The sequence below is a fragment of the Heptranchias perlo genome, chromosome 4 (assembly GCF_035084215.1).
Source record: "Heptranchias perlo isolate sHepPer1 chromosome 4, sHepPer1.hap1, whole genome shotgun sequence".
Lineage (NCBI taxonomy): Eukaryota > Metazoa > Chordata > Chondrichthyes > Hexanchiformes > Hexanchidae > Heptranchias > Heptranchias perlo.
This window is the reverse complement of record NC_090328.1, coordinates 102,767,486-102,782,886: the sequence shown is the minus strand read 5'-3', so window position 1 is coordinate 102,782,886 and position 15,401 is coordinate 102,767,486. Positions and strand designations below refer to the sequence as shown.

At 44.7% G+C, this 15,401-nt stretch overlaps 1 protein-coding gene across 2 annotated transcripts in view; it reads right to left on the bottom strand.

The window, feature by feature from the left end:
* Positions 1 to 4,596, bottom strand: part of LOC137320576 (signal-transducing adaptor protein 1-like) — a 65,171-nt gene extending 60,575 nt beyond the window's left edge. For both annotated transcript variants that reach the window (XM_067982261.1, XM_067982262.1), the window contains exon 1: positions 4,286 to 4,596. In XM_067982261.1, the coding sequence (XP_067838362.1) occupies positions 4,286 to 4,396 (111 nt within the window). In that variant the 5' untranslated portion in view covers positions 4,397 to 4,596. The remainder of the gene's footprint in view (positions 1 to 4,285) is intronic.
* Between the last annotated feature and the right edge of the window lie 10,805 nt (positions 4,597 to 15,401).

Genomic DNA, 15,401 nt, shown 5'->3' with positions numbered 1-15,401 from the left:
CCACGCACCAGGCAGCCAGATTAACAGGCTGGCTCCCTGTCGGAAGGGAAAGGAGCAGTGAATCAGAGAGGGAGAGATCATGGGCCCTGGAACAAATCGGAGTGGGGGCGGGAGGGGGGGGGGGGGGGGAGCGTGGAGACATCGGGGGGGTGGGGGGGATCCAGCCAGCATCGGGATCGGGGGGGTGGGGGGGTGGGGGTCCAGCCAGCATGAAGGACAGGGGGGGTCCAGCCAGCATTGTGATCAGGTGGGGGGTCCAGCCAGCATCAGGGGTGAGTGGGGGTCCAGCCAGCATCAGGGGTGAGTGGGGGTCCAGCCAGCATCAGGGGTGAGTGGGGGTCCAGCCAGCATCAGGGGTGAGTGGGGGTCCAGCCAGCATCAGGGGTGAGTGGGGGTCCAGCCAGCATCAGGGGTGAGTGGGGGTCCAGCCAGCATCAGGGGTGAGTGGGGGTCCAGCCAGCATCAGGGGTGAGTGGGGGTCCAGCCAGCATCAGGGGTCAGTGGGGGTCCAGCCAGCATCAGGGGTCAGTGGGGGTCCAGCCAGCATCAGGGGTCAGTGGGGGACCAGCCAGCATCAGGGGTCAGTGGGGGACCAGCCAGTATCAGGGGTCAGTGGGGGTCCAGCCAGCATCAGGGGTCAGTGGGGGTCCAGCCAGCATCAGGGGTCAGTGGGGGTCCAGCCAGTGTCGGGATCGGGGGGTGGGGCACAGCCAGCATCGGGGATGGGGGGGTCCAGCCAACATAGGGAATCGGTGTGGGTGTCAGCCAGCATTGGGATCGGGGTGGGGGGGTGCTCAGCCAGCGTCAGGTGTCAGGGGGAGTCCAGCCACCATCAGGATCGGGGGGGGGGGGGGGGGGAAGGGGTCCAGCCAGCATTGGGATCGGCGTTGGGGGGGGGCTCAGCCAGCGTCAGGTGTCAGGGGAGGGTCCAGCCACCATCAGGATCGGGTTGGGGGGGGGATCCAGCCGGCATTGGGATCAGGGGGAGGGACGTTTCAGCCAGCATCGGGGATCGGGTGGGGGTCCAACATCGGGGATCTGGGGGGGGTCCAGCATTGGGAATGGGTGGGGGTCTCCCGATCACGGGGGTCCTGTCAGCCAGGTGAGCTTGTTGGGCCTGGATGCTCCTCCAGACCCACAAGCAGTGCAATAAAGGCACTCACCTCACGGATCCAGCCCTTCCCACCTACTTTCATCCGATGTGAATCGGAAGCGATGGGAAACCCGAACAGGTAAGGTTAAATTCATTTAGGTTTTCCAATACACAAAGAATTAAGTACCTCAACTATTTCAATGAGGTGCATTGCCCTTTTAAGTATCGACCAGCCAGCTTTAAGTGGGGGCAGGATTTCCTGGTATCTGCTGCACACATACAAACCTGCCTGGGTCAAACCCAGAAGTGGGTGCATTGGAGCCGGGATGTGGTCCTGTTATTTTAACCTCCCGCTTGCCCCCAACCCACCCGTTCTTGGGGGTTAAAATGACCCCCCCCTTAGAGTGAAAAGTCCCTTCTCAATCTCCACGAGTAACAGAATGTTAAACATTTAAAATGACAGGTAAAATCTTTTAAACGAAGGAACTCCCTGCTTTGTTGCAGATACTGAACAAGTATTCTGCATCTCAAATTTCTGTGACAATTGTGCGGTCTCAAATCTCCAATGGTCTACAACTTGCTAATGAAGTTCCTTCAACTTACTATATTGTTTGTTCATTCTATGTTTTCTATCCGGTTTCAAAATCTATCATTCTTCTACGTGCTTCCCAACCCCTTAGACCTGTGGACATGAGGGTCAGAGACTAACCTGTTCCTGAGTCTTCAGTGCTAATCTGATGTCCGCCACCAGAGGGGTTCAGGTACATAGATCATTGAAGTGTCATGAACAGGTGCAGAAAATAATCAAGAAGGCTAATGGAATGCTGGCCTTTATATCTAGAGGACTAGCGTACAAGGGGGCAGAAGTTATGCTGCAGCTATACAAAACCCTGGTTAGACCGCACCTGGAGTACTGTGAGCAGTTCTGGGCACGCACCTTCGGAAGGACATATTGGAGGGAATGCAGCGTAGGTTTACTAGAATGATACCTGGACATCAAGGGTTAAGTTACGAGGAGAGATTACACAAATTGGGGTTGTATTAACTAGAGTTTCGAAGGTTAAGGGGTGATCTGATCGAAGTTTATAAGATATTAAGGGGAACAAATAGGGTGGATAGAGAGAAACTATTTCCGCTGGTTGGGGATTCTAGCAGTAGGGGGCACAGTCTAATAATTAGAGCCAGACCTTTCAGGAGTGAGATTAGAAAACATTTCTACACACAAAGGGTGGTAGAAGTTTGGATCTCTCTTCCGCAAACGGCAATTGATACTAGCTCAATTGCTAAATTTAAATGTGAGATAGTTAGCTTTTTGGCAACCAAAGGTATTAAGGGATATGGGCCAAAGGCAGGTATATGGAGTTAGGTCACAGATCAGCCATGATCTTATCAAATGGCGGAGCAGGCACGAGGGGCTGAATGGCCTACTCCTGTTCCTATGTTCCTAGATGGTGCCAAAAAGAAGCTTGGTGACAGCTACACCGACTTGTCCCTCTGTTCCAATAAGGAGTTGCTGGGCCTCCTCGCAGGACAACACAGATTAGCGACTCAGTGGCATGGTTGGAACAAACCTGCATCATAACTGTCATACAAAACTATTTTGGTGCCACACATCAAGGATTTTTTTAAGAAATGAAAAGCAGTGCTTCAGTTAAAGCTATCTGTCATGTAGCAAATCACATCCCTTTGGGACAGATTTTTTTCAACAGCTGCTTTATAAGGAATGTGCTCTGCAGAAGCAAAGTGCTTTCTAGAGAGAAAAAGGGAGTTGCCCCAAGTCGCCTGTAGACAACATTGGTGGAAGCCAGAAAGCAGGTCCTTGGCCTGCCCTCATGTTTTAAAAAAGTGAGGGGGAGGGGGCGCATGAGGGGGAGTGGAAACTAAAGTAAATAAAAGGATTTCACGAATAAAGGAAAAACAAAACTCCTGGCATTGCATACATTACAAAACTCTGCTGCCCATATCCTATCCTGCACCAAGTCCCACTCACCCATTGCCCCTGTTGCTCACTGACCTACATTGGCTCCTAACCCCATAACATCTCAAATTTAAAATCCCTTCATGGCCTCGCCCATCCCTATCTCTCTAACCACCTCCAGCCCTATAACCCCTCTACCCCCTCCAGAACACTCTATTTCTTTGACTCTGGCCTCTTGTGCATCCCTCCCTCCCTTCACCCCATCATTGGCGGCAGTGCCTTCAACCGCTTAGGCACTACGCTCGCGAATTCTCTCCCTAAACTCCTCTGCTTCTCCACCTCCCTCTCCTCCTGTAAGACCCTCCTTAAAATCCATCCCTTTGACCAAGCTTTTGGTCACGCCTCCTACTATTTCCTTCTTTGGCTCAGTGTCCATTTTTTTGATTGCGCCTCAGTGAAGCACCTTGGGGTGTTTATTTACGTTAAAGGTGCTGTATAAATGTAAGCTGTTGATACATGGGGAGTCTAAAGGAGGAAAAACAATACAAGCAATAGCCGGATGATAAGTCTTTCAGAAACACGGGACAGTTCTGTGATCTGAGGTATTTACGGAACTCCAGCTTTGTTTTTTTATTGCACTTTTCATCATGCCCTCGTCTTGCTAAGACTAGAGTCGGTAAACAGTGGGTTACTTCATAAAGGCTTAGCTGACGGGATGCAATTGATATATAACAATATTTTGTAACCTTTCAGTGCTGAGCTCACGGATGGGAATTTAGTAGTAGAAGTATTTCATAATCTCAGGTTTCACATTTGGCATCTTAGTTTTGATTTAAACTATTAGCAGTTCCTGGGCAGTGAAACAGTATCTATCCAAAGCAATACATTTCCGTCTTGTTCCCTCTCCCCAATTATATTAAAGTGCTGAAGTTAAAATGGGACTACTTAAATCTGTGCTATAAAGCGATTCACAGTGCCATTAAAAGATAAAAGTTATTATCATAATAATTTAATCCTGACTTGGCCTTATCAAGTTTTGACGGTACTTAAGTTTTTCTCTACTTGACAAGTAGTTTTAATTCTTTAATTTTCATCTCAAAATATGAAGATAGTAAGTAAAATATATTTCAACCACTACATTTTTAAAACATTATATATCTTGAGCACTTCCTGCAGCACATCACTTACTTTCAGGAATATAGATGCAATATGTAAATGGAAAATGAAAACAAGGTTCATAGTCCACTTGTTACAGAAACCTGCCTATCACCTACCTTATCCCTTGTGCTTTTTTTCCACAGGAACCCATCATAGTACAAAGGCAGAGAGGTAATCTTCTCACGTCTTTGAAAGACTAATCTCAGGTTTGTTCTGGAGCCAGCCATTTCTGTTCAACAACAAGTAAGGTCACTGTTATCTATTAACAAAGAAGTGAAGCAATAGAGATCCACAGACATGTACAGCTTAGTGTCTTCGTGCTGCTGTCTGTTATGTGCGTTAAACCGGCATTGAGACAACCGAAAGAGTAGCAGGTTCACGGCAGTCAATGGAAAGCTCTGCCTTCTTCTCATACATTCACTGTAAATTGAAATGCAGCAGGAATGAGGAAACTGCTCCACAAGGAAGCTAGATTATTGAATTTATGTGCCAAAAAAAAAACTCCTGTACCAATCAACAATGAGTAACAGTCTGGGGAAAAATACCTTAATGATACCTACATAAGTAATCATTTTAATAGCCAAGGCACTATAAAATATGAATCCACCTGAAGACTATGGACTTCAATAAGCAACAACAACTTGTATTTATGTAGTCCTGTAGTTATGTAGATAGTGATTAAGTTGGCAAAGGACGCAGTAAGGCAAGTTGGGTGAACAGGAACTGGAAAGGAAAAGGGTCACAGAAGCAGATGATGGAGTTAATAGTCAAGAGGCATTTGCTGAAGGCAGGGAAAAATGAAGGAATAAGGATTTGGAAAAGGGAAGGAACAAGGGATTAGAGTCAAGAGAGTAGGTAAGGTGGTAGTGGTACTGCTGTGATTTTGGACACAAGAAAGCCCATTAAGTTCCTTGCATTAGTATGTGACGACAGGATGGATGGGGCAGGGGAGGAAGGAGAAAATGGCTAGTAGTGGAGAATAGGAGTTTGGGGCTGCTTCTACTCACCAAAATAATATTGGAGTAATAAGTGGAGTGAGCCAGGCAGAGAGAGAGTAGCAGTAAATCTTGAGGTTTTGAAGCCATATCTGGCAGTTAGTTACTAAGCCAGGTACGTTCAAGCTCCTAGCCTGATGCGGCTGTTGTATGAGGGAGTGCAATGAGGTGAGAAACCAAGATCCAGTGGGGACAAGGGCATTGATGTTGGAGGCAAGACAATTATGAGGGAAGATAATGGAGATGTCAATGTCATGATAGGTAGCAAACCAGAGAAAGGAAGGTTGGCATTTATGAGGGAGTTAGGGTTTTATTTGTTTTCCAGGGATTGAAAATAAAATCTATTCAATAGCGATCATAACATGATCGACTTCAAGGTAGTGTTTGAAAGGGAAAAAAATGAATCAGCTGCTAAGATTCTAGACTTGGGTAAGGCCGACTTCAATGGGATGAGACAGAGACTGTCCACAGTAAACTGGGCAAATCTGTTAATGGGTAAAATGACTGATGATCAGTGGGAAATGTTTAAAGAAACATTTAATGTGATACAGAATGGGTTTATACCCCTGAGGGGCAAGAACTCTACTTGCCAAAAAAAAGCAGCCATGGACAACTAAAGAGGTAAGGGACAGTATAAGACATAAGGAAAGGGCATACAAAAAGGCAAAAAATGGCACAGATCCTGGCAAATGGGAAAGATACAAAGATCAACATAGGGTCACAAAACAGATAGTAAGAGCTACAAAAAGAGAGTATGAAAAGAAACTTGCAAGGGATATCAAAACCAATACGAAGAACTTTTATAGTTACATTAAGAGAAAGAGGGTGGTCAGGAGCAGTGTTGGCCCCTTAAAAACTGAAAGTGGGGATATTGTCATTGACAATGGGGAAATGGCGGACATGTTGAATAATTACTTTGCATCAGTATTTACAGTTGAAAAAGAGGATAGCATGCCGGAAATCCCAAGAAAACTAATATTGAATCGGGGACGGGGACTCAATGAAATTAACATAAGTAAAACAACAGTAATGAAGAAAATAATAGCACTAAAGAGTGACAAATCCCCAAGACCAGATGGTTTCCATCCCAGTGTTTTAAAGGAAGTAGGTGAGCACATTGCAGATGCCCTAACTATAATCTTTCAAAGTTCTCTAGATTCAGGAACTGTCCCTCTAGATTGGAAAATTGCACGTCACTCCACTTTTTAAGAAAGGAGAGTAAGGGAAACCAGGGAATTATAGACCAGTTAGCCTAACATCTGTTTTGGGGAAAATGCTGAAATCTATAATTAAGGATAGGGTGACTGAACACCTCGAAAATTTTCAGTTAATCAGAGAGAGCCAGCATGGATTTGTGAAAGGTAGGTCATGCCTGACAAACCTGATTGAATTTTTTGAAGAGGTGACTAAAGTAGTGGACAGGGGAATGTCAATGGATGTTATTTATATGGACTTCCAGAAGGCATTTGATAAAGTCCCACATAAGAGACTGTTAGCTAAGATAGAAGCCCATGGAATCGAGGGAAAAGGATGGACTTGGTTAGGAAGTTGGCTGAGCAAAAGGCGACAGAGAGTAGGGATAATGGGAAGGTACTCACATTGGAGGATGTGATTAGTGGAGTCCCGCAGGGATCTGTCTTGAGGCCACAATTATTCACTATATTTATTAACGACTTAGATGAAGGCATAAAAAATCTCATATCTAAGTTTGCCAATGATACAAAGATTGGTGGCATTGTAAGCAGTGCAGATGAAAACATAAAATTACAAAGGGATATTGATAGATTAGGTGAATGGGCAAAATTGTGGCAAATGGAATTCAATGTAGGCAAATGTGAGGTCATCCACTTTGGATCAAAAAAGGATAGAAAGGGTACTTTCTAAATGGTAAAAAGTTAAAACAGTGGATGTCCAAAGGGACTTAGGGGTTCAGGTACATAGATCATTGAAGTGTCATGAACAGGTGCAGAAAATAATCAATAAGGCTAATGGAATGCTGGCCTTTATATCAAGAGGACTAGCGTACAAGGGGGCAAAAGTTATGCTGCAGCTATACAAAACTCTGGTTAGACCGCACCTGGAGTACTGTGAGCAGTTCTGGGCACCGCACCTTTGGAAGGACATATTGGCCTTGGAGGGAGTGCAGCGTAGGTTTACTAGAATGATACTCGGACTTCAAGGGTTGAGTTACGAGGAGAGATTACACAAATTGGGGTTGTATTCTCTCGAGTTTAGAAGGTTAAGGGGTGATCTGATCAAAGTTTATAAGATATTGAGGGGAACAGATAGGGTGGATAGAAAGAAACTATTTCCGCTGGTTGGGGATTCTAGGACCAGGGCCACAGTCTAAAAATTAGAGCTAGACCTTTCAGGAGTGAGATTAGAAAACATTTCTACACACAAAGGGTGGTAGAAGTTTGGAACTCTCTTCCGCAAATGGCAATTGATACTAGCTCAATTGCTAAATTTAAATGTGAGATAGATAGCTTTTTGGCAACCAAAGGTATTAAGGGATATGGGCCAAAGGTAGGTATATGGAGTTAGATCACAGATCAGCCATGATCTAATCAAATGGCGGAGCAGGCTCGAGGGGCTGAATGGCCTACTCCTGTTCCTATATTCCTACGTTCCTAAAAGTATATGTTTTTTGGAGTATCGGGTGTGTGCTGAAGGAAGGAGATAAGAAAGTGGTCTGAGAGCGCTTCTTCAGGAATAGGGATCAGAGAGGTCTTCAGATTTTGCGGGATAATGAGGTTGAGCAGGTTGCTATGTATGCGGGTCGGAGTGGATGTAGATGGTGAGGTTGAGGTAAACAAGGAACACAAGGCTTTCAGTGGAGATAAGGAAGGAGAATGCGATACAAACCACTGAGAATATTTAGTCAGTCAATGCCGAAATTGATGTGGATTGAAGGGAAGAGGGAAAAATAGTTGGGGGCTTCCATGAATAATAGCTGAGGAGGATTTTGAAGGGGAGTTGGTCAAGGTGGTAAAGTGTGGAGATCAAAAGTGGAGAGAGACAGAGGAATAGGGGCAAAAGTAGGATTTTAAAGATGAAAGCCGAGCCGCTACCACAGCAATTTGGTTGAGGGGATTGGTAGAACAAGAAACCAGGAGCAGGCCTCAGTGACAGGGAAAGAACCACAATAAGTAAGACTTAGGATGTCAACATGCTCCTCCAGAGGGAGACCATGGATGATGAGGGACTCCCTAATTGGAGAGCTGATATTTTGAAGGGCAATGTGAGGGGAGTGGAGTCACCTATGAATTGTCTGATGGGGATAGAGGAGATGGAGGGAGATTTACATTGAGTGTCAAAAAAAAGGGCAAAGGGAAGGATCGGAAGGAAGTTGAAGAAAATGAGCCTGGTGAGTGAAGCCATTGAATAACACAGGGAGAGGACTAGAGCAAATTAGATGACTAATGGGCATAGCCAACCTAGTGTGCCTTGATGAGCCCTCTGAGAAGTTCAATCTAGAACAAAGGGAGTCTATGGGAGGCAGAGAAGGAGGAGTTCAGTGGGGGAGAAATGGCAGATGGGGCTGAAATGAGGCTTGAGGTAGTGGTGAAATCAGAAGAAGCAGAGCCTGCTGGGAAAGAGAAAGAGATTGAACTCAGAGGACTGGAGACCAGAGGCTCGTCTGTTGGGCAAGAGTGTGGGAAATAACAAGAGAATGTAAGTCCAGGAAGGGGATCAAAATCCTAAAGATGTCAGGAGAGTCTGAAGCTGAAAAACCTATCTGAAGCTTGCTGGAGGATCATGGTCAAAAGGTAATTTTTGGGATCAGCAATCTGAAACTAAATAGATTGGTGGTCAGGAGCTGCCTGGTGAAGGAGATCAGCATAGTACTATGATATTAAACCACCTTTGTTCCAGTGAAGATTCACTCCCTAAACCTCTCTGCCTCTCTCTCCTCCTTTAAGACAGACCTTAAAACTTACCTCTTTGACCAAGCTTTTGGTCACCTGTCCTAATGTCTCCTTCTGTGGCTCGGTGTCAATTTTTGTCTGATTACGATCCTGTGAAGCACCTTGGGACGTTTTACTATGTTAAAGGCGCTATGTAAATGCAAGTTGTTGTTGAAGAATCTTTGGTGCATCCTATTCCTGTTCGGTTACCCTCATATGTATGTATAAATACAAGTTCTTTCTTAATTTCTTAACAACCTTATATTCTCTTTTGTTTTCTTCACTAAAGCGTGTCCAGGTCACACTGAACAGCATTGTTAACTTCTCACTTTCACCAATCATCCTCTAAACACCACAGTTGTTATTTTATTTTAGAGATCAGTTTTTTAAAAATTCGTTCATGGGATGTGGGCGTCGCTGGCGAGGCCGGCATTTATTTCCCATCCCTAATTGCCCTCGAGAAGGTGGTGGTGAGCCGCCTTCTTGAAACGCTGCAGTCCATGTGTTGAAGGTTCTCCCACAATGCTGTTAGGAAAGGAATTCCAGGATTTTGACCCAGCGACGATGAAGGAACGGAGATATATTTCCAAGTCGGGATGGTGTGTGACTTGGAGGGGAACATGCAGGTGGTGTTGTTCCCATGTGCCTGTTCCCCTTGTCCTTCTAGGTGGTAGAGGTTGCGAGTTTGGGAGTTGCTGTCGAAGAAGCCTTGGCGAGTTGCTGCAGTGCATCCTCTGGATGGTACACACTGCAGCCACAGTGCGCCGGTGATGAAGGGAGTGAATGTTTAGGGTGGTGGATGGGGTGCCAATCAAGCGGGCTGCTTTGTCCTGGATGGTGTTGAGCTTTTTGAGTGTTGTTGGAGCTGCACACATCCAGGCAAGTTGAGAGTATTCCATCACACTCCTGACTTGTACCTTGCAGATGGTGGAAAGGTTTTGGGGAGTCAGGAGGTGAGTCACTCGCCACAGAATACCCAGCCTCTGACCTGCTCTTGTAGCCACAGTATTTATGCAGCTGGTCCAGTTAAGTTTCTGGTCAATGGTGACCCCCAGGATGTTGATGGTGGGGGATTTGGCGATGGTAATGCCGTTGAATGTCAAGGGAAGGTGGTTAGACTCTCTCTTGTTTGAAATGATCATTGCCTGGCACTTGTCTGGCATGAATGTTACTTGCCACTTATGAGCCCAAGCCTGGATGTTGTCCAGGTCTTGCTGCTTGTGGGCATGGACCACTTCATTATCTGAGAGGTTGTGAACGCAACTGAACACTGCAATCATCAGCGAAAATCCCCATTTCTGACCTTATGATGGAGGGAAGGTCATTGATGAAGCAACTGAAGATGGTTGGGCCTAGGACACTGCCCTGAGGAACTCCTGCAGCAATGGCCTGGGGCTGAGATAATTGGCCTCCAACAACCACTACCATCTTCCTTTGTGCTAGGTATGACTCCAGCCACCGGAGAGTTTTCCCTCTGATTCCCATTGACTTCAATTTTACTAGGGCTCCTTGGTGAGACATCCGGTCAAATGCTGCCTTGATGTCAAGGGCAGTCATTCTCACCTCACCTCTGGAATTCATCTCTTTTATCCATGTTTGGACCAAGGTGCTAGGACAATCCAGAAGCTTTTCTGGTTATTTTTCCTGGTGCTGCCCCACAATTTACCACATTGAATTCAATTTCATGACCTCCAGTACCATAACCACTACTGGGCTATGTACTCTAAAGTATGTAGCTGAAATCGCTGCTACCTCTTCAAGGTAGGTACTTGTTCAGTTGCAACTTCAGAAGTTACTTCAGAGGTGACCTGAGATGGTGCTTTTGAGAAGTTACCATATAGTGTATGTTACATGAGGTCAAGAAGTGTGGCCCAGAAGTCCCTTCACTATGCAACCAACCAGTGTTCTGAACATCAATTGTTATACTTTTGCTTTACAATAATGCACAATAACAGAACTGAGATCACAGTGTCTTTGCTTCCAATTAGATAACTTCCTTTTCGAGATTGAAAAAAAAAATCTTCCTTATATTAAGAGTAATGAAAATCTCTTGCGTCATCTCCAGCTAGTTGCTAGAAGTAGAAATGTAAGAAGAATAGATAGGAGACCCAACCTAAGAAGGGAGGAGAGATGATAACCACACAGCCCTCTGATACCTCTCCCAGTTACCAGACTTAGCAGCTTACCAAATATGGTGCTCATTGCAACCACATCCCCTGCCAGTAGGATGGCCAGAATAACTTCGTTAATTGAAACCATCGGTCAACTCAATAGTTAGTTATTCACGCAAAGCATTGTGTGAACAGGATTGTACCATCGGGAAATCATTGATTTGTACCAATTTTTATGTAGAATACCAATTTTTAAAATGTCGTAACCCTTGGTTTAGCAGAAACTCCAAGAAATTCTATATTCCCTGAGTAAATTTCAGCTCATAATGTAATCTTAAAAACTCCCCATTATGGTAATCATACTACTCAAATGTCAGGATCATTTTTTATACTGTAATATCAATGTAATATTATTAGAATACTATAATATTAATGTAATACTGTTACAATAGCATAATATTAATATAGAACTACTACAATACTGGAATTTTAATATAATGCCATTGTAATATTGTAATAACAATCTAATACTATTAAATACTGTAATATTAATATAGAACTACCACAATACTGGAATATTAATGTAGTACCACTACAACACTGGTATATTAATGTAACATCACAATACTGTAACATTATGATAATGTTATTACAATGTAAATTTTAAAATAAAAGACTTTAAAAACCGCAGTTCTTCAGTCATTATTCTCTACTACCATGATGAATATTTCTTCTATATCACCATTTTAATTGTTATTTTACATTGTTTCTATGTATACTATCTATTTTAATTTATTTTCCTTATTGCTTATTTATTTTGTGCTTAAAAGCTAAGCTTACATTTCCTCCTGTGCCTTCAGCAACCTGAGCTCGACCTTGGAGCTCGAGCCCTCACCTCTTTAATTCAGTCCCAAGTGGCCTGAAATTTAATCCCAAAGGCCAACTGGGAGAGTGAACATTAAAGCTTGGCCTGGTCACGTCACTGGAGCAACCAATCAAATTTTGCCATCTTTTTTGAGCCACATTTTGTGACCGTAAAGCATTATCTTGTCTGTAATCAAAGGGAGCATGAGCCACCAAATGTGTCACCTCGTTAGCCGACACTAAAGGGTAAATATGCTTATTAGCTGCATATTCATTTCTATGATTTAAACACTTTGGGGGGGGGGGGGGGGAATTTGGATAAGGGCCGTTTTTGGCCGTAGGTAGCGTGATGCATTATTACCCCACGCCCAATGACCCCTGCGCAGGCAGGACGCATGTTTCGGCCGGCCCGAGGACTCACCTGCAATCAGCGTTCCATTCCGAACCTTGCACGTAGAATCAATGCGATTCACACTTTCCACCACCAGGGGGAGCTCAATCTCTTAAAGGGAGGACATTTCTTAGAAATCTCTTAAAGGTAGCTGATACCTGTTATTTGCTGAAAATAACAGTCTACTGACTGCATGGAGTCTGAATGGAGATCAGACATCGCACACATAAAACACAGATGCGGGTCCCATCCTTATGTTTACACACCGATGAGTTATGTTAAAAAATTGAATAAAGGTTGCACACTACTAAATCCCACATCCTCCAATCTGCACGCCAGACCTCACCAATCTGCTAATCTCAGTTGATACCAGGCCTGCGAGAGTGCATGCACCAAGGTTCTCTGCTGATGCACTAGAGGCCTTGGTGCAAGAGGTGGACAGAAGGAGGGACATCCTATATCCGCAGGTGGGGGGGGGTGAGGGGCAAGAAGCCCTCCAGACGTATACCCAAAAGGCAGTGGGAGGCAGTGGGGGACGAAGTCAATGCCAGGCGCACAGCATCATGAACATGAATGCAGTGCAGGAAGAAGTTCAATGCTTTGACGAGTGGTCAAGGTGAGTGAGGTCAACTGTCAAGTGGCTTCTCCTACCAACTACACCACGCACTACACCCCCCATCACCCACATACCAATAAACTCTTTCCATCATTATTCAACTCTTGCAACCAGATGCTTCCTCTCACCGTTACACATTACCACTGTTTCCAGCCGCCCACCCACAACTCACAGGCCACACACACTGGCAGCTATTCAACCATGACAGGCACATCACCCAGACACACGTCCCGCTTTCTTGCAGGAGAAGGTGGCACATATCAGGAGGCAGCAAGTGGCATTGGCATTTAGCCCCTCGAGCCTGTTCCACCATTCAATGAGATGGTGGACCTGTGACCTAACTCCATATACCCGCCTTAGCCCCATATCCCTTGGTTCACAGAATTCTAGCAATCTCAGATTTAACATTCACAAGTGAGCTAGCATCAACTGCTGTTTGCAGAAGAGCATTCCAAACTTCTCCCACCCAATGCGTGTAGAAGCATTTCCTAACTTCACTCCTGAAAGTCCTGGCTCTAAATGTTAGGCTATGTCCCCGTGTCCTAGTATTCAAGTCGAGGAGACCTCCAAAAACAGTTACAAATGTCTCGGCAGCCAGAAGCAATAATTCGGCCACTAACCTGTAAATCCTGCAAGGTCCCTTTAAATAGCGCTGGTGGGGGGTCCTCCAGGCACTCTAAGACATGTTCAGATGGTCGGGGTTAAGACTGTGCATTGAGTTGAGCATTAAGTCCCAAAATGGTGTCTATCACTTTAAATCAGCATTGCACGCATTTTCTCCCTACTTTACATGATTCCAGCGTTCCATACCTGCGCCTGCGCTAACTCCTCTACCAAGATGGCATCTGGCGCACATTACGCTGGAAACATGCGTGCACATCCAAGACACCATCCATCTTGAATGTCAGAGAGACCATGTAACGCCAAAACAATGGGCGCTACATGGCCCAATTTAGTGCCCCCGGTTTTGATTGCCATTAGATTGTATCAGAGGCATTTGGCACTTTGTTTTTCCTACTTGGATCACTTAGTAGCACTCTGAGTCAGAGGTTGTGGATTCAAGTCCCACTCCAGAGACTTGAGCACATAATCAAGGCTGACACTCCAATGCAGTACTGAGGAAGTGCTGCACTGTCGGAGGTGCCATCTTTCGGATGAGACATTAAACCAAGTCCCCGATGCCTTATTTCAAAGAAGAGTAGAGGAGTTCTCCCCAATGTCTGGGCCAGTAATTACCCCTCAACCAACATCACTAAAACAGATGATCTGGTCATTATCACATTACTGTTTGTGGAACCTTACTATGCACAAATTGGCTGCTGCGCTTCCCTACATTACAACAGTGACTATACTTCAATACTTCAATACTACTTAAATGGCTGTAAAGCACTTTGAGATATCCTAATGTCGTGAAAGATGCTATAGAAAAACTAGTCTTTTTACTTTAGTCACTGAGATTAGGATCCCTTGAAGTGGGAATGTTTCTGTGGGTGTCCATTGTCTTTAACCCTGGTATACGAAATGTAATATAATCCAACCTTAATATTACAATGCATATCGAACAAAGTAAGCATTTCTCTTGCCACAAGAAGAGTTGGAGTGCAGACATTGAGGCCACTTTGAGTTCCATTGTGCCAGTTAGCATTTTCCAATGTAGGCTTACTGTGGCTGAAAATGCTTTAAGCTAGTGAACTTTTGGAAGCCTAGATCAAATTGCTCTTCTAAAGTCTTGCACGCTTTAGCCTTTATTTTCATATCGAATCTAACTGTGATCATGAGAACCCACTGCACTGTCAGATGTGCCATCTTTCCGATGAGACATTAACCCGAGTCCCCGTCTGCCCTCTCAGGTGGACGTAAAAGATCCCATGGCATTACTCAAAGAAGAGCAGGGGAGTCCTGGCTAATATTTATCCCTCAACCAACACCTAAAACAGATGAGCTAATCATTATCACGTTACTGTTGTGGGACTTTGCTGTGCTTAATTTAGCTGCTGTGTTTCTTACATTACAACAGCGACTACACTTCAAAAGTACTTAATTGACTGTAAAGCACAATGGGATGTCCTGAGGTCGTGAAAGGCGCTATATAAATGCAAGTTCTTTATTTTCTAAGTTACTAATTAATTGCGGCAGACTGCAAAACACTATAAAACCTAATCTAGTCCTCTCCTTCACATGTGTTAAGAAGCAGTCACCAACTGGGGCATTCTTATGTTTTTACCTCTCCCTTACGATTGCCCATGGTCGTTCCACATTCTTCTGGGATATTGAGAGCTTCCTGATGATGACATTACGATTGCCTGCCACCTCTATTACTTGCTTAAAGAGCTCTCTATCTACCTGA